The sequence below is a fragment of the Stenella coeruleoalba genome (genome assembly GCF_951394435.1).
Source record: "Stenella coeruleoalba genome assembly, chromosome: 20".
Taxonomy (NCBI): Eukaryota; Metazoa; Chordata; class Mammalia; order Artiodactyla; family Delphinidae; genus Stenella; species Stenella coeruleoalba.
The window spans coordinates 13,152,797-13,172,753 of record NC_137166.1 but is presented as its reverse complement, the minus strand read 5'-3'; the positions used below and the strand labels follow the sequence as shown (position 1 = coordinate 13,172,753).

General features: G+C 43.8%; 1 protein-coding gene across 3 annotated transcripts in view; it reads right to left on the bottom strand.

The window, feature by feature from the left end:
• Positions 1-474: 474 nt before the first annotated feature.
• Positions 475-19,957, bottom strand: part of PDPR (pyruvate dehydrogenase phosphatase regulatory subunit) — a 39,082-nt gene continuing 19,599 nt past the window's right edge. For 2 of the 3 annotated variants that reach the window (XM_079908726.1, XM_079908725.1), the window contains exons 10-18: positions 18,413-18,537; positions 16,395-16,550; positions 16,057-16,190; positions 15,537-15,685; positions 14,947-15,059; positions 13,475-13,569; positions 11,967-12,056; positions 6,412-6,594; positions 475-5,363 (exon numbers count right to left, since the gene is read on the bottom strand). In XM_079908726.1, coding sequence (XP_079764852.1) covers positions 4,959-5,363; positions 6,412-6,594; positions 11,967-12,056; positions 13,475-13,569; positions 14,947-15,059; positions 15,537-15,685; positions 16,057-16,190; positions 16,395-16,550; positions 18,413-18,537 — 1,450 coding nt within the window. In that variant the 3' untranslated portion in view covers positions 475-4,958. The remainder of the gene's footprint in view (positions 5,364-6,411; positions 6,595-11,966; positions 12,057-13,474; positions 13,570-14,946; positions 15,060-15,536; positions 15,686-16,056; positions 16,191-16,394; positions 16,551-18,412; positions 18,538-19,957) is intronic. The other variant, XR_013825401.1, reaches the window with a different exon arrangement.

The following is a 19,957-nucleotide window of genomic DNA, read 5'->3' as shown; positions in this document are numbered from 1 at the left end:
GCCTACCTATGGATTCCCAGATGTGGTGACTCACAGAACAGTTGGGTAAAGAGAATAGAAGTCCAGTGACTAAATTTCTGGATGGAAGCTAAGTATAGTAAAGGATCACTGGCTGCTTCTGTTTTTCTCTTCTACTGCTGTAAGCAAAAATACACACACAGCTCGTTTTCCACACAGAAATGGGCTCATGTTACATAACATCTTACCGAAAGACCCGAATGAACTTTTTGGCCAACCGAATACTTGAGTGATGAGTCAAGTACCAGGTTCTTACTACTAAGTCAAGTGTAAGGCAGGATGTCAAGTCCAGTGACAGTGATAGGGACTTCAGGAGGAGGAATGGGGCTTTTCCGCCACAGCCATGCTGCCCATTGCATGGAGGGTAGGGATCTTATTTACCTGTTTTCAAATTCTCTTGTACACTTTGGGAACAGGTACAAATGGTTTTATGTACAACGTTTATTCTTAGTGATGGGAAAAACATATCTGGTTACCACAGATGCAGGACATTTCTCAGGCAGACACAGCAAGAGTAGTGAAAATGTCCATTTATTCATTTACAAACTTAGTAACATAAAATAAAATTGAAATCTGACTTGATAGAAATACAGTGCACAACGTTAATACCACATTCGCAGAGGGCAGAAATGCTCTGTCACCCTGCGTGCCTGTCATCACCAGGGCTCGTGAGAAACATCCCATTTACTAAAGTGCCTCGCACGTCTTCAGGACCACATGCTGATGCTACACATGGGATAGAAAAGGGCTGAGTTGAACTGCACGTTTACAAATGCAAAGAACGAGTTGTAGCCTTTACAGTAATTACAATGGCATTTTTTATATCCCAAGAGTTGACCAGAGAGTAAAGTGTTAGCTGTGCTGCTGGAAGACCCTTCACTGAAACGAGCTGCAGAAGCTTTCGACCCTACACCCATCTGTTGAAGGTACTTTTTTTCGTCTCCACCCACCATGTGACACTCTGGAGTGTAAGGCACTAGAACCTGGCTTGGAGGAAAGAGGTGCCCCAAGCTCCAGTTCTTGGTGTGCAAAGGAAATCCTGGCATAGATCCATAGAAACAGATGCTAAAAGTATCCTCTCCACTTCTTAAAATTTCTGTCCTTGAGAGACAGAAAAATGAGAAGGTAGAAAGTCTGCAAAGGATGAAAATAGGTGTATCTAAATATCACGAGAAAAATGGCCCATGAAGAAACGTGTAATTCCCCAAGGGTTCTGCTCAGAGAAGTCACGAATCATACACAAGGAACTCTGGTGTTTAATGGATAAAGAGAAGGCAAAGACATACAAAAATACTCAGTCCTCTTGAAAAATAGTGTATTTGTCATGGTAAGGGACTGCATATGCCAGCCCCGTGATGACAGTGAAGGAGCCTTACAACTAACGGAGCACCTTAATGTGGAGGGCGGTGGCGGTGGGTGTGGGGAGCAGCTCTGATACGTGGCTCCCTAGCTCCCTCACGACTCACTGCAGGACGCGGCTACTGCCTGTTATTTCATCTGCCGTCTCTTCCACTCAACTGTGCTGCTCCTGAGTCCATGTGCCTGCACATGACATGTGCCAGATGAAAATTCCTTACTCGTGAGAAACTTTTCTCTACCTCCTGTTGATAAAATGCTGCTTATATCAAAGTTTGTGAGGGATGGGGGTGTGTGTACAGAAAGAAAATGAACACAGTAGGTTATACTTCAGGATTGAGCACTGTTGACCAAATCTCTATCTTAGATACTAAAGATACTTAGATCCTTGCTGCCTACACTGGCCAAGAGGCAACAAAGATATAAAAAGGAACTTGTAATGCCTGAAAGCCAGCCAATGCAGTTGTTTTACAGAGGCAGAAATCAAGGCGGAGGGGTCATCCCTCCAGTGAAGCAAAATCACTTTAGGAAGCTCCTATCATTCCTGCCACATACATGGTGGCAGTGGGGAGGAGTTAATGTCGCAAATGCATGCAAAGGCAGGATAAAGGAGAAAGCTGAAGAGTTAGTTTCACGTTGAGTTACTTTCTTGGAAACAACAGCCTAGGAAAGAAGAGATACAGCTAAAACTCTGTACAAGGAGGTAGAATCCAGGGACAGCACACCTCCTGATGAGAATCAAACAAGTGACTTGGTGCAGAAATGGGAACTTTGGGGCCAAAGTTGAGACTGGGGTTAATCACTGGGCTAAATGGCATCTCTTGCATTTGGGGGTACAGGGACTTCTCAGAAAAGCACTAGAATGTAGTGGGAACTGTTCAGTTTTCTCTCCTGGAGCTTGTCCTGTCCATGCAGTGCTACGTGACCAAAACACAAGTTAAAGGACATCACATTGTGCTATCCAAGCAGGTAGGTCTTGTCTGTCCCTTTTTGCTCTAAAAACTTTCTGAATTAGAGCTTTTATCACAGACAAGAAATCTTCAATGTCAGTCACATGACCATGGGATTTACATGTGGCACAAGTAGCTAGGGCCTTATCTCAAGAGAGGAGAAGGCTCACAGGAGACTTGCAACCTTGATTCTCCATCTGTTTGAAGCCAACACACTTTGTGTTTCTAGGTGCAAAATGATTCTTCAATTGCATATGCTGAGAAGATTGTGGAGCCCCTCTCCCAAGACAGCACAAGTGGTGATAACATCATTTCAGAGAGAAGAAAAAAGTACCAACCACCTAAAACGAGTCCAGCTACTCCAGCTACTCCAGGGAGAGGTGAGTTGTCACAGAAAGCAAACACATGCGGTCCCAGTGCCCATCGGGGATGACACAGAAATGAAGATGTTTTGATTGTCAACTATGCTTGAGGCAGGAAAGAGTCACCCCCTTCCCTTTAGGACCAAATAGAGAAACCTACCAGATTCATATTGCCTATATTTGAATGAACCAAAGGAGACTTGAAAGATGAATTGTAAAGTGCTGGAAGATAAATATGTAAGTTTCAGGGTACTCAATAAACAAGTGATTTCCCCCCAGAATCTTAACATCTTGTCAGTCTTAGAAGTGTGACCCCTATTTATGGACAAGATGTGATTTATGCATAAATCTAGATTTTCTTTTGGATTCAGTCCCAAATAACTTTCCATTTATAAAGACGACTTTGCAGTGGTGTGCATGGGATACCTTTAGTTCTACATCTGTTTCCATCTTCTTGGGTCAGTCGGCTCCCTGCTGGTAACACCTGCATTGTCTGGTGCCAGTTTCCTGCTCTCCCAAGTTTCACAGCTGCTGTTCACTGCTCTCCAGCTGGGCAGCACCTCTCTTCTTTGCCTAGAAGCAGTATCTCTCAGCTAGTTAAATTCACATTTGCACCAAAATACCAAGGCCCCCCGACAGAATTCTAATCACATACTCCCTCATTAAATCAATGAAGACCTCGTAAGAAGGTGGACACTAAAGTCAGTGATCAAGTGGGTAAACAGAAATCCCAGAGAAATGCCAGAGCAGGCAGACACCTGAGAATTGTAAGCTGCTCTAATAAAATGAAAGGATTGTCTCTAATATACTTACAGACCTATCAGAACTAATGCATGCAAGATACCAAGATAACAAAGGCTATGGTTAATTAAAATCTCTAGCAGCCATTTGTTTGCAAGGGGAAATTAAGTGTGGGGATGGATACCACAGTCTGTGCGATCCAAGTTCCACCCTTAGAAAATAGAGACACTGCTTAAAAGTGCGCAGGGCACTCTTACCCCAAGTTACCTTCTATTCCAGAAAATGTGGAGAGATGTCTGGAAAAAGAAGACGGAAAGCAGACCTTGGGCTCAGGTAACATACGCTCTCCACACTGGGAACTCTCAAGGGACCCAAGTGGGTCATCTCTGTGTGGATCTGTGTCTGTTGTGCGGGGGAAGCAACCCTGGGGTCCCAGTAGCTCTCTTCAACTCAGTGTGGCCACAAGGTTTAGTTACTCAGCCAGGATGCTTGTCCTGTCTCCCCCGTCCTAAGGGAGAGAGTGTGCACTGAGCCAGTGGGCCTCCTGTGGAAGGGACACATGAGGCTGAACTGAAAGTCACATGTGCTCGGAGAAGAGGAACATCAAGGTGGGGTGACTGAACTGTGAGTAGCTGAAAGAAAAGCAGCACTGTTTCATAGAAAACTCAGCATCGCTGGAGCTTAGTTTGAGGTTAGACCCTTTCAGCTAGGAAAAGCAACACTAAAGGCAACATGGTCTTTCCCTTTCAAACACTGTGGCTTATTTGTTTTAGTCGGTTAAATAAACCACAACCCCCCTCATAATAGAGATTAGCAAGAGATGAAGAAAATTATAGGCAGGTGGCCCTAGCCCAACAGTCTGATAACTGGGTCACAGTCTGATAACTGGGTCAGTAGGGAGGCCCAGGATGAACTAATCTGTGCTAAACCCCAGGTAACGCCCACATGATGCCTCTCATTAGCGAGGTAGATGGTCTTCCTCCTGCTAGAGGTATCAGGGTGCCGACCCACAGCACAAAGGGATGGGAGAAGGACCTGCCTGGCTAAAAGGCATAAGCTATTCCACACGGCTGTACCACACAGACAGCAGCTAGCCAGAATTCACAGGTTACTCGAGAAAATTTAGCCCCACAGAGAGGGACTCTCACCCTGAGGCCTGCACACCACAAGCCTCCCTTGCTTCAAGACCCAGCATTAAGTGAGGCTGTCACTGTAACCCACTTCCACAAGTGGAGTCTGCCTCTGTCCTGCCTTCCTGTCCCCACAGGAACCTGAGATGGGGGGAGGGATGACCAGCCCAGAGTGAGTATCAGGAGATGGGAAACTGCAGAAGGAGGGAGGAGAAGATGGAGGGACAAGAGAGGGTGCAAAGGAAAAGTTTTAAACGCTTAAAATTATATCAAGGGGAAAAAAAATTATATCAAGGAGATAAGAGGTGGGAGGCAAAGGTTAAATCAAGAAGAGGGATGGGATCAGGAAGAGGAGCTCCTAAGATGACTAGAAGGTGGGAAGGTGGCAGGACTGCCTGGCATTACTTCCCGTGCAAGTCACTGAGCTCCACATCATCCTTTCGGCGCTTATGGGTGAAGAGGGAGGTGACCGGGTAGAGCTTGGCCTTGGCCTGGAACCGGTGTCCTGCGATGTCAATCTCATATTCTCCCCGGTTGATGAAATCTGCTGTCACCACCTGCTCTTCTCCGGTGTCCTCGGAAAAATTGTGCACGAAGCCCAGGCACACGTGGCGCTCCAGGGTGTAACCATATGCGCTGCTGGTGGTCTTGCCCACGTACTGCCCGTTTCGGTAAATGGGCTCCCCCCACCAAGGCCAGAGGTCCAGGTCTGTGTCGTGGTCGTCCAGGATGAACATAGTGAAGCGTTTGTACACCCCGTTCTGCTTCTGCTGCAGCAGGGCATCTCGCCCAATGAAATCCATCCCCTAGGAAAGAGCACAGAGACAGCATCACTGCTTGGGACCCGGTGTCACTGCAGTGGGCTGCCCACTCCCCACCACACCCCTGCAAGCTCTGGAGAACTTGTGCTTCCCCCATGCGGAAAACTGCATTCACAGTATGAAAGACACCTGCAGAGAATTCTTGTAACAACACAGGTAAGCATTACTCTCTTTTCTATTTTATAAACACATTTCAATCACAAGACCACACAGAACAAAAATAGGAAGAAAAATCAACACTTGAAAATGCTTGCTAGAATTATTGTAGAAAAACAATGTTTTTATATAATCTCAACCAGCAGTCCATGCATATATATCCGTATTCTATGCATAAATATTTACATATGCATATGTCCAAAAAAGAGCAGGATAAAATAAACTCTTAATGCGTGTCGCTGAAAAAATATTCTTTATGTTTTTCCCTATTTTCCAAATCGAGTATTCTTTACTTTTATATCAGAGAAAAATACTTACCTAATTGCTCAAAAAGAACATCAGAGATCTACTATACTGATATGGAATGACTGTTAAGATATTTTAAGTGAAAAAGGCAAGGTGCAATATACCAAGTGTACAGTATCCAACCACCAAGGTTAAGAACGTGGTGAGGGGAAATTACTCATCTGTTTGCACTGCATGGAAGCTCTCTACAAGGAGAGGCAGGACACTGCTGCTTCTGGTCAAGCTGGCAGTGGGACTGGGTGGGCTCAGAGGTGGGAAAGAGCCAATGGTGATTACGAATAAATTAGGCAGTTGAATGTAAAGTGACTCATTTGTACATGTGGCATATTAATGAATTACCACAATCAACTCAGAAAAACTGCCCAGAAAGCACTCAGTCTAAAAGAGAACAAAGTGCCCCAAATAAGTGTTGTCTATTTATGTTTCCATATTAAGTGTTTTATCCCACAGATACATTTGGAGGTCTCAACACCTATACACTTTTTTGCTCCCACCTCAGCTCTTCCTGTTCTCATGCAGGCTCCCTGCTCAGGAAGCTGAGGGCAGAGTGGAGTGTGCACAGGTACAATACCTTGTCTAACTTCACCCGAGACTCTCGTCCGCATTCCAGGGGTGTGGTAAGGGTGTTTAAATCCTGACCCCAGAAGGCAAAAAACTTTTCAATTCGGAGACTACGAAGAGCATAATACCCAGCATTCCGGATTCCATATTTCTGTCCAACACTCATCACTTCGTTGTATACGTGCAGGGCGTACTAGAGGGAGAGACAAAAGGTCAGTAACCAGCAGACCAGAATTAAACACGGAATCTGTCTGGCAGTGCCTGACGGCTGACACTGTTACCTGGACAAGGGAGAAGGTTGTCTACAATCCTCAGGAACCAAAGTGCTGCAGCCCGGGCTTAAGCTCCACGAAAGCAGCACCTTTATCTTTTTACTTCTCTAAAATGTCTAGGATCTCAGTATATAGCACTTATTAAATAATAACTCACAGAAGCTCTCTTACCACTCAGTAAACGACCAGTCTCGTAACTGCCTCTCCAACAGCCATGCATCCTCCACTGGCTTTGGCTTTGTTTTTTTGCGCCAGTTCCCTGAACTTGGTCCTTCCCTTATGCAATGGCCTATGCTGTGAAACTGTTGTTACACGTAACTCTAGACGTGCACGCACAACTCTGATTTGTCACACTGATTATGGCGTATCTTAAGAGACCTAGAGTGAGTCACAGAGGACCCCAAAAATCAGAGCTCTCCTACCCGTGTCCCACAATATCCAGTCTCTCATGTTGTTTTGTTCTTGGTTCCAGACACGTTTAAGTATCACATAACTTAAATGAACAAAAGTTTTCCAAATTGAAAGCAAATACTCAAATACTCTGTTAAGTCTAAAGCCCAACAACAAACTACACTGTTTACTTTAAAAACTGTAAAAGTAAAACAGAAAACAAGACAGAGGAATGAGGAAGACAGATACTGTATAACCTCACTTATATGTGGAATCTTAAAAAAAAAACAACTATTAAACAACAATAAACCAAAATAGCAACTAAACTCATAGACCAAGAGATCAATTTGTGGTTACAGTTGGGGATTGGAGGAAGATGGTCAAAAGGTACAAACTTCCAGTTATAAGGTAAGTACTAGGGATATAATGCACAACATGATGACTAGGTGACACTGCTGTGTGATAACATGAAAATTAAGAGTAAATCCTGAGAGTTCTTCTCATCACAAGGAAAAAAAAATTTTTTTCTTTTTATTGTGTCTATATGAGATGATGGATGCTAGTAACTTAACACTGTGGTAATCATTTCACAGTCTATGTAAGTCAATCCATTATCCTGTCCACCTTAATCTTATACAATGATGTATGTAAATTATATCTCAATAAAACGGGGGAAAAGTCAAAAACAAAAATCTGCTTCATTGGTATCGCAATTCTTTATCCTGGCAATGTATGTTGCTCTATAAACTGCACTACTGCAGCCGAACAGGCACTGGCTAAGCAGACTGCTGTGATCAAGGCAACTTTAGATGTGGAAAAGGGAGTCTGGGCTATTGGGTACAACATAGCCTGTGGTATGTGTGTAAGTGAAACACTGCAAATAGCAAAGGTGGGTGGAGGAGACCATTGGAGACTGGCTGGGAAACGAGAGTAAGAATGAGCTGTATCTCGGGCGGGTTCAGTGTCTCAAGCTGAATGCTCTGTACTTGAATTAAGAAGACAAAGGTTTAAAGCAGGTGAGTAGTCTTGGGCTAGAGAAGAGCAAAGCGAAAAGTGGGTCCCCACTACTTACTCATTTTCTCACCAGATGCCAGGGATTGAGTGTGAACAAACCAATCTGCTATCTGCCACCATGCTTTGGAAGGCAGCTCCTCAGAGACAAGTATAAGCTTCTTGACAAAAGCCAGCTTGAAAAGAACCCAAGCAGTGCACAGATTACCTCTTGGACTCACAGAAAACCATAAAAATGGGACCAGCCCAGGAAAATTGGGTAGAAAACAGGGTTTCTCCCTCCTGATGGGCTTGGCTGATTAATGACCCAGGAGCAGGTGGTAACACCTGAATGACCATATGGCACTTCAGTACAGGCAAAACGTATCAGCTACATGCATACTAACTCTTCTCAAACCATGAATAATCCCTTCACCTTAATATTGTTATAATACTCTTGAGTGTGGAAAAGCAGATAAAATTTCATGGGCTGGTAAATCCGTGCTTCATTTAATAATTAAAAGGAAACCTAACACCATGAGTAGTATGACTATGTCAAGAACATGACGAGGTTGAAGATCACTGCTACTTGTCACAACTGGACAAGGGAAAGAAAATGCAGGAATAAAAATTGTTAAGAAACAAAAACTATTATTGTTTGTGTATGGATACCCTGGAAATTCCAGAAATCAACTAAAAAACAGCTATAAACAGTAAGATAGTTTAGGAGGGAAACAGGTTAAAGCATTAATATACAGGGAAAAAACCTTTCATAAACCAGAAGACACCAGAATAAAGACACCCTTCCCATTCACAACAGCAACACCACCAAAATATTCATATAAATTTAAGAAATGTATACCATCTACATGAAGAAAACTTCAAAATGCCTCTGAAGGTCACCAAAAAAAAAAACCCCGCATAAAGAAAGGTATATTTTGATTGTAAGATTCAACACATATAAAAATGTCAATTCTTCCTAATTTACAAACGTAACAATCCAACAACTCAGGGTGTTTTTGTTTTAACTAGATGATTATAGAAGTTTATAAGGAGATCAGCTCGGTGCTTTGTGACCACCTAGACAGGTGGGACAGGGAGGGTGGGAGGGAGGAAGACGCAAGAGGGAAGAGATACGGGAACATATGTATATGTATAACTGATTCACTTTGTTATAAAGCAGAAACTAACACACCATTGTAAAGCAATTATACTCCAATAAAGATGTTAAAAAAAAAAGTATATAAGGGAAAATAAGGAAACAGGAATTCATCTTTTCCAGAGTTTTCCAAGCTATGAGGGAGGATAAGCATTACCAAGTATTAAAATATACAATAAAGACTCAGTAATTAAAACAATGTGATACTGGATACACAAATAGAATAAAAGTCCAGAAATAAATCTAAATATATATAGAAACTTAGTATGTGATAAAGGTAGAATCTCATATCAACTGGTCATCCATGTTAGAAAAAATAGTTTGATCCATAGCTCATAAAGTACCAAGAGACAGTGCAAAAGGTTGGAGCATTTAAATATGAAAAAACAAAACACACAAACCCATAAATAGCAACACCACAAACTATAAAAGCACCAGAAGTGGAAAAATTTTTTAACTCTGGAGTGGGGAAGCCCCTTCTATGTATTAAACTCTAGAAGCCACAAAAGATTCATCAATTCACCTACAAAAAAATTTTTTTTGCAACATATGAAACATTTCCATAATAAAAAGTAAAATTTAGAAAACCCTTCTGGGACTTCCCTGGTGGCAGAGTGGTTAAGAATTCACCTGCCAGAGGACATGGGTTCCATCCCTGGTCCGGGAAGATCCCACATGCCACAGAGCAACTAAGACCGTGTGCCACAACTACTGAGCCTATGCTCTAGAGCCCGCAAGCCACAACTACTGAGCCCACATGCCACAATTACTGAAGCCTACGTGCCTAGAGCCCGTGCTCCACAACAAGAGAAGCCACCACAATGAGAAGCCCACGCACTGCAATGAAGAGTAGCCCCCGCTCACCACAAATAGAGAAAGCCTGCGCCCAGCAACAAAGACCCAACACAGCCAAAAAATACATATATAACAACCCCCCCCCCCAAAAAAAACCCTTCTATGTGGCAAAAAAAACAAATCAAGACAAATGATAAACTGGAAAAAATTTTACAACTTAATAGTAAGGACTGGCTGGCTGATTCAGAGAATGCCTAGAAATTGGGGGAAAAGACCAATAATTCAATACAAAAACGGACAAAAGATACTGCCAGGACATTCATTCATGCAACATTTATTAAGCGTTTACTATGTGCCAAGTATTTCTCTAACTGCTGGGGATACAGAAGTTAAACAAATATCCCTGCCTTTAGCAAACCTACATTTAAACGGGTAATGTGATGAACGAGATAAAGAAAATATACATTCTATGAGACAGTGGTAAGCACTCTTGAGAAAAATAAAACAGGGAAGGAGGCTAGGGAGGAGGGGGCCAGAGACTGCAACTTTAAATGGTCTCTTCAAGAAGGTGAGGTGGGACTTCCCTGGTAGCGCAGTGGTTAAGAATCCGCCTGCCAATGCAGGGGACATGGGTTCGAGCCCTGGTCCAGGAAGATCCCACATGCTGTGGAGCAACTAAGCCCATGCACCACAACTACTAAGCCTGCACTCTAGAGCCTGTCACTCTAGAACCCGTGAGCCACAACTACTGAAGCCTGCACGCCGAGAGCCCGTGCTCTGCAACAAGAGAAGCCACCACAATGAGAAGCCCGCACACCACAATGAAGAGTAGCCCCCGCTCGCCGAAACCAGAGAAAGCCCGCGGGCAGCAACGAAGACCCAACACAACCAAAAATAATAAACTAAAAAAAAAAAAAAAAAAAAAATGGGGAGGTGTGGGGACCTCCCTGGTGGTCCAGTGGTTAAGACTCCGTGCTTCCACTGCAGGGGACGTGGGTTCAATCCCTGGTTCGGGAACTAGGATCCCACAGGCCATGCAGCGTGGCCAAAAAGTTTTTTTTTTTTTTAATTAAAAAGAAAAAAAGGTGAGGTGTGAATAAGACCTGAAGCATGTGTGGCTGTGAGCTTGGGAGGCTCTACAGGGGGGAGGGATATGCCAAAGAAAGGGGAAGGGCAAGTGGAAAGGCCCTGAGGCAGAAACATGTCCAGCAAGGAGAGGCAAGAAGACAGGGTGAGATGAGGAGCAGCAGTGTGGAGGAAGGTCGGCAGAGCTGTGTGCGCCCTGCAGATGGGCTTTTACTCGGAGTGAGATGGGTTTTGACAAGTAGCTTGATCTCTTGCATGGAACTGCACCCATCAGCCCAAAGTTTGACAACTCTGTGTGCTGGTACAAGCAATAAAGAAAAAGACACTCTTGTACACTGCAGAAGTTTTTATAACAGCAAAGGACTAGAAACCCTATAAATGTCTATTAGTACCAGACTGGTTAAATAAATTACGATTCAACTATATAATGGCATACTATATCGTTTTCATTAAAAAATAAAGAAAAAAGAAAAAGGAAGCTCTTTCTCTTTAGGTACTGGCAGGGAAAAATCTCTAAATTGCTAAGTAAAAAAAATCAAGATGAAGAACAGCAGTAAGCCTCCATTTGTGTTTCTAAAAAAGAGGGTTATGTATACGTCTTTGAACTTGCTTCCATATGCACAAAAATCTCTGACATGATATAAACTAACAATTATATCACTGGTGGTGGCTGGTGGGAACTGGTCGGGTGGCACTGAATACTTTTTAGAGGTTTTTAGTTTTAGACCATGTAAATGTATTACCTACACAAAAAAAGTATATAACTTAGCTAAAAACGTTAAAATCTCTTTAACGCAGCCTACCTCAGTGACCAAGGCCCGGTCAGACATGGTGCTCTAACCCTGCCAGCACCCATCCTCTCGTGGTTCTCACCTCTATAGGAATGTAAAGCATGAATCCTGGCTCTCCCGTGTGAGTCATGCTCATCACCCGGATCCCATTTGCGTAGCCCACACTCATCTCCTGTGGAAACAAAGGGAGAAGGTCATCGTGGAAACTTGTTAGGGGAAGTGGGCCCCTCCATGTCTGTTAGAGGAATGAATGCCTGAGGCAACCCCTCTCATTAGCTCTGTACCCTGTGTTGGACCCTAATGGAGATACATGTGAATGAAAATTTCTTCCTCAAGACAGTCTGTTTCCAGGCATTGGGGTCATTAGGAACAGAGCACAGCCTTTCCAATGCTCTTCTCATGAACAGCCCCAGTTCAGGAGTGCCAGCCAAGCCAGTGGAGGGAAGTGGAGGCAAAGTCTTTGAAAAGCATGAAATACTTCTTTTTACAAAGTCGTGCTAAAGATTTGTTTTAGTCAGAGACACCGGGAATGAAGACCAGGCAAATGTGTTCTCTGGCGGACCTGGCAGACAAGTCCTGGGTACCTGCCCCACAGAAGATGATGCCGGATGACCAAAGAACACCGTTCACCTGCTACCCTGGGGGAAGAGACTGGGCTTCTCATGTTCAAAACGTGATTCCAGCAGCTCAGTTACCCAAAAGGGGCCCCTGACTCAATCACCGTTCCTGCAATGGGAAGTGGTAAGCCCCAGACGGCCCTAAAGCAGACTGTTGCCATGAGGAGCAGGCATTGCAGCACAGTACGCTGTAGGCACACGCATGTGGGTTACTTCTTCAAGGAGCAAAGAATGTACTGTGACAGGGTCTGCTGCCAGCTAACAGAGTTTCCTGTTGCTTTAACTGTGCCATGGAGAAAAAGGAGAGCTGTAAAATCACTTAAGAGGTGGATCCTAACTTCGGTTTGAACGTCAAAGAGCATCCCATCAGTAACGGTCCCGAAGCTGCTTGTTACAGGCTGCCAAAACATGTCTGTCTGGACCTCTCTAATCAACCACTTCCCAGAGAGTGTGTTCAGTTATCATTCCTTTTATTCGGTTACAATTTGTTTCACTCAGCTCTAGTTGCCAAGTATAAGAAAGAAAATTTATAAGAAAGAAAGAAAATTAAGTAAGTTGTTTAGGGATTCACCTAAATCATTTCTTACCTGAAGGTGCCACATACACAGAAGTTACTTTGTGTATGGAAAAGAGGAAGCACTGCATGGAGAGAAGGGACCTGACCTTGACATTTTTTGGCATCCGCATCATAATACTATAACTTAAAAATTTAATCCACCTCTACAGAAATCAATAAATATATAGAATTGATACTCAGAGAAATTAGGTCTTCAAAGATATCAATGTTTATTAAACAAGAAGAACATGAAGATTGAAAAATAAAGAAATGGATTTACTCAGTCATTCTGTTTGCTTAATAAAAGTCAGAACATGCTTTGTGGGTATTAACACCATAGTGAGAACATGTAATTGCCATCTCTATAAAAGAAATATTCCCTGCTTATTTAAAAACTACAACTTTACTAGTACCCACCTTGCAAAACAGACTTGGGAAATGGTCTGGAGTCATAGGGGCATAGGACAACTCAGACAGCACATCCACAGCTCGAGGACCAATCAGATTGAGGGCTAAACGGAAAAGAACAAGAGATGTCTGGCCGCTCCAGGTGAATAGCTGAACCAATGGGAAAGGTCTGCTCTGACTTGCTCACCTATGGCCAGGTGTGGGTGGCAAGACCATGAAAATGTCCATTTGCTTAGGCAATCCTAGGGTGGACCTTGATTCTGGCAAATACACTTCTCCTGACAGGGCTGCTTAATGCTGCTACTGACTCCTGGCATCTGACAGCCTGGCTAGTGTGTTGCCTCTTCCTGAACAAAGGAAGACAAAACTCCACAGTCTCCTTTGCAACTAGATTAGGATCATGAGGCCAGGGGATAGGAGCCCACTCCCAGGGCTGGCCAAACCACCCCCTGCACAATTCCTGTTCCCTGGGACTTCCCTGATAGTCCAGTGGCTAAGACTCCATGCTCCCAATGCAGGGGGCCCGGGTTCGATCCCTGGTCAGAGAACTAGATCCCAGATGCCGCAACCAAGAAGTCCACATGCCGCAACTAAAGATCCCATGTGCCGCAATGAAAATCCTGCATGCCTCAACTAAGACCCGGCACAGCCAAATAAATAAATAAATATTTAAAAACAAGACAAAACAAAAACAATTCCCATTCCCCTCCTCTTCCCAGTGTGGCTACATGATGGAAAAAGCCCCAAACCCAAATCAGTACCTGGAGAGCCCTGAGGAGAGCTGCCCACCCAGCCTGGATTCTGTCACATTTACGACAGCACCTAAGCTAATTACACATCAAATACCCTTAAATGGACTAGAAAATAGGCTTGCTTCAATAAGCTTCTATAGTTTTCTAATCTGGTAGCGAGAAAGTAATCATATTTGCTACCATGATGAACTGAGGATGAGGGCCTGGTGGAGGCGAGGGGCAGGGGTCCATTGAGGGTAGGGAGGGGTTAAAGCTGGAATCAGGTGGCAGAAGAGGAGGGGTTGCTCCCTGAGAAGACTGCTGAGGAAGAGATAATAAGGAAATTAAGTTATCTATCCTTAAAAAGTATTTACTCATTAAAGAAAAAATAAAAACTAAGGGGAAATTTTGAAGAAAATAATACTTAGATAATAAGTATAAAAATACTTTAATAATGAGTCACTCATTCATTCAACAAATATTTGCACTCTGATATGCTGGCTGTAGGGGACACAGCAGTAAACAAAACACAAAGAAACTGAAGCACCAACTCATTCACACTTCACTTATAAAAACATGGGGAAGCATTAGAGATCAATTTTCTATGACCAGGAGCCTCTTCCAAGATTCTAATTCTGACACTCATTTTTGAATATCAGATATAGAGAAGGCAAATGGAGAAGACAGATCTGGATCAACTTCGATCAGCTGGCTTTTCCTCGCTCAGCTGACTGCAGAGGGCCCCCTTACCAGTGTATTTCCAGGTGACGTCCTCCAGAATCAGGTTGCTGTCTTCTGGCATGTACTTCTTAAGCCAGGCCCAACAATGGACCTGTTGGTCGGTTGGAGAAATCATGAAGAAACTGAAAGTGAGACCCAAAAGTAATCAAAACCAGGCAGGAGAATGATCAGGAGGCAGTAAGTTCTCAGCTAGTTTCAAAGCAACGAACAGAACACTGGTGAATGATCTCTTAGCTTTTAGGGAAGGCCAACTGCACATACTTCTAGGATATACCACATAATGACAAAACAGAAGATTCTGGCTTTCTGCTAGTGCCAAGAAATTATACAGACCTACTAACATAAGATAAGGCATTTTTCCTCAATAGAGTAATTTTTCCACACCAAGTTTTACATAATCTGATGGGTTTCTTTTTTTTTTTTTTTTTTTCCCTCCTGGTGCTTTTTGTGTGTGTGTGTGCTGGGCTGCTAATGAACTGGCCGTGACTTTGAAATGTTTTATTGTCCTCAGTGTTATTACAGTTTCCTGGAGAGGTGAGCTGAGTGCTCGGCTCCGCCACAGCCGTTAGGCGGAGGGAGCAGAGTGGCAGCCGGCTCACCTGCGCTTGCTCAGCCGTGCTATGCTGCAGTCATTTTCGTACCCTCCGCCCTCGTTGAGCATGCCAGTATGCACGATGTGGCCCACGGGCACGTCAAGGTCATTGGAGAAGAGGTATTGGAGAATTTCTAATGCCTGATCCCCGGTGGACTGTAGGGTTAGGGAACGAAGCAGAGAGAACAAACATGAGAACCTCTGGCCGGTAATGCAGCCTGACAAGCAAAGTCACTTGCGGAGAAAATTCAATTAGCCGGTACTCGTGCAACAGTATTTGCAGATTTGCTCCACTGCAACGAGCTCCAGAGAAAGCTAGCTACTGATTCTAGTGTCAAATAAGCCTCTGCAAGCAGATAAAGAACCAGAAACAAAGCGCTAAAAATTCCAGAAAATGTTATAATACAGGTGAAACACTAAAATATATCAGAGTTCTCAGTCTGCTTTGAAGTGACAGATGAAAAACAAGAGGCATTCAATAAATACACAAGTTTCCAAATCTGTTCTTTTGGTTCCCAAATACTTACTGTTATTTCAAACTTTGTGAAAGAGGACATGTCAATGACACACACGGCCTCCTTACAGCACTTGACTTCGGACTCCACAATCTCAAACCAGTCTGGCTTGTAAAAAGTCTTGCTCTGCTCCAAGGCCAACAGGTCTACAGGACAGAGAAAACCAAAGGAAGACAGAAAAGGAGGGGACTTGTACTGGTGAGTCTCCTTGATAGATCAGTAGAGTATAGTAGGTTTTTATTATTTATTCTCCTAGGAAGACAAACTAGCTATGCACATTTAAAAACAAGGTTTACTATTCTTAAGACAAAAAAACCCCAAAAACCAAAAATGAGAACGTGCCTTCTTACCCTTGTCTGGTGGCACAAAGTACTTTGGCCTCTCAAATCCATGTTTCTCCATCCACCTGGCTCCTTGTGCATCCAGCCGGTCATACAGAGGGGATGTGCGTAACTGCCTTCCTGTCTGGAAGTCCCAGCGGGGAACCTTCAGATCGTACAGCAGAGCTAGGAGAGAGAAGAGCAGTCTATGAAAGCCCAACGCACAGAGCTGAGCACCAATATCCATGGGCCTCTGGAGCTGCTCCTACTCAAAAAAGCATGCTTTCAGGCTGCTGTAGCCTAATTTGCCAAACAGTACCCAGTGTGACACGAATGTTCCAGAAGAAAGGATCACATTGCAAGAGCTGTTAACACCCCTCCACAGACTTATATAGCTGTGAGTCACATAACAACTCTAGATCTTTGTTTATAATTACTGTTCCAAATTAGTAGGTAGAAACAATTGCAGAAAGGTCAGAGTTCTAAACCTTGTTAAGCTCCCAGCAGAGATGAAGGTTATGTCTACACGGGACACAGGTGGTTACAAAGTGTGAAAAAATGGCACCTGATTCTTTCCAGTGCCTGTGTTGTTGCAGTCTCAGACCTGTTACACACTTTTCCTAATATTTAGCCATTTCTGAAGCAAAAGGGCACACAGCATACCTTGATTTGGTGGTTCTGAAATCTGACAGGTTGCAAAGTATTGTCCCAGTGACATGATTTACATAACAAAGGGAGGGTCAGAATTCATTTCTCCTAATGTCCAATCTGCAACAGTGAATAAGTAAAATACCCAGAAAGAGTGTGGTCTCTAGTCTCTTGCAGAGAGAAGACCAGACTTCACACCAGGCCAAACAAGAGGTACATCAGCGTGGGGGGAGACTGGGAGATCACAGAGAAGGAAACCAAGCTGGTGTCCTTATACTGTGACAGTCTCCTCTGGGCTTTAGGTTCTACTTTCCCTTTCCCCGTTTTCTATCATGCCTGCGACTTCCAGCTCATGAGAATCAGAGGCGGCCACCAAAAGGACTGCATCATCAAGAAGAAGCTCCAGCTCATTTACAATTTGCACAGCTTCCAAAGTAACGATGGATGTAGAAACCTAGACTCTTAGCAGTTCAACACTGTAACCAAAATATTCACTAAATAACCTTAGCAGTTACACATACTGCTTCCAGGTCCTTTAACTCCCATGGATGTGAATTCTCTGCCCCAGACCAAAAGTGAGCACACAGGTGTGACAGGTCATCCAAAGGCCTCATTGCTAATGGAACCTCCAGCTACTAAACCAGCAGTCCGTCCTTAAACAAGAATGCTGGTCACAGCCAGTGCAGAATCTTAGTCCTGAGGATAACTATTCCCCAAACAGATATATTTGGTCAAGTCTGAAAACAGTTCCTCAGTATACAAAAATGAAATTACAATCTGATTTGGTTCAATTCCTGATTCAAAAGCTATCTCTAAAGGGCACACTGGAAAACAAAGCCAAGACAAAGTAGTAACAAGTTAAAAGCGTCCTTCAAAGTCAGAGAGAAGCAAAAACAAGGAGAAAGAGCAGGAATGTATGTTTGGTATTTACATGAGAAATGGTTTCCTATCTTGCTAGCATACGATGGGATGATGACGAGAGTCACTCAAAGGAGCCTGAAGCTTTGAGACTAACTTGGCAAATTCTCTGCCTTGGAAAGCAAACCATGATCTCAGAGACCAAGTGGGGAGTGAGAGCATTCATTCTGACACAGCAAAGTGGAAAGGAGGCAATGCTGGGAATGTTCAAGAAGCTGCTGCCAGGAGTCTGACAGGAATCACCACCTGTACGTCCTAGTCCACTTTCCTGGTCCCCGAGGTAACTAAGATACAATACACTAAAGAAAATGTTCCATAAATGTCATGTGGGCATAATGCCCCCAACACAGGCCTGAAACAGCCAAACTCAGACGCCCAACTTGAAGCAATTACTAAAGAACCAAGGAAGAATCTGCCCCTCTGGATGACAGAACCAGTCAGATGCCTGCAACAATGGGCAACGGGGATAAAGCTTCACTTACGCATGACTTCCATGACACGGTGGCGCAGGAAGGTTCGGCTGCTCTGGAGGGCTCCAAAACGCTTCAGGTCCAGTTCCCAGACACTTTCTGAGGGATAGCCATGCACCATCCACTCGGCGAGGTACCTGTGTAGATGGGGGAAGTTGCTGGGCCTCTCAGCACCGTGATACTCTCAGCGCTGTACTAGGAATCAAGCACCAACAGAATCGAAAGACTCTATCTTGTCAAGAGTGGTTGAGCAATTCTGGGCAATTTCCTTAACTTCTGGAAGAAACAAATTATATCCATCTACTGCTCTCACAAGACCACTATGAGGATATGAGCTCTAATGATAAGATTCCCTAGAAAGTATAGAGATAAGCCACATTCCATACAAATGTACTCCATACATCCAATGGGTTTTTTGTTTGTTTTTTTCCTGTAAAAAGTCACCTCAGGAGGTTATACAGTTATCTGGCCATATCGCCTTTGCTCCAAACATTTTTGGTAACTTATACTCCATAACTGTCTTCAGAGCCATTCTACAATTCACTCAAGAACACTGGTCAATTAAAAAATGTTTTTAAATTGTGGTAAAAAACACACAACGTAAAATTTACCATCTTAACCATTTACAAGTGTATACTTCAGTGGTATTAAGCACTTTCACGTTATCTGTAACTATCACCACCATCCACCTCCAGAATTCTTTTCATCAAACAAACTCTATATCCACTAAGCAGCCCCTCCCTACTCCCTCCTTACACTAGCCCCTGGCAAGCACCATTCTACATCTGTCTCTATGAATTAGACTACTGTAAGTATTCATATGGGTGGAATTATACAGTATTTGTCCTTTCAACACCGGCTTAATTTTTAATTTATTTATTTTTGGCTGTGTTGGGTCTTCGTTGCTGCGCGCAGGCTTTTCTCTAGTTGCAGTGAGTGGGGGCTACTCTTTGTTGTGGTGCACATGCTTCTCATTGCAGTGGCTTCTTGTTGCGGAGCACAGGCTCTAGGCATGTGGGCTTTAGTAGTTGTGGCACGTGGGCTCAGTAGTTGTGGCATGTGGGCTCTAGAGTGCAGGCTCAGTAGTTGTGGCGCATGGGCTTAGTTGCTCTGCGGCATGTGGCATCTTCCCGGACTGGACGCACAGGCTCAGCAGCCATGGCTCACGGGCCCAGCCGCTCCGTGGCATGTGGGATCTTCCCAGACAGGGGCACGAACCCGTGTCCCCTGCATCTGCAGGCAGACTCTCAACCACTGTGCCACCAGGGAAGCCCCCTCGCTTAATTTTTATAAGTACCAAATTTGAAAATAAAAACCTGTGTGATCAGCATGATCTTCTACTTCACTCACCACACTTGGCTATTTCCAAACTCAAATACAGATTCAAAGGACCAACATTTGTTATGACTGAAGTAGTACAGAAGAACATCCCACTGGCTCCAAGGCTAACTCCAAAAGAGGAGTTCCAAAAACATTCTGTACAATGACGTGTCTGGAACACGGGGAGAGCCTCCCATGGCAAGTACTTTCAAGGGGACGACTCTCTCATGACATGTG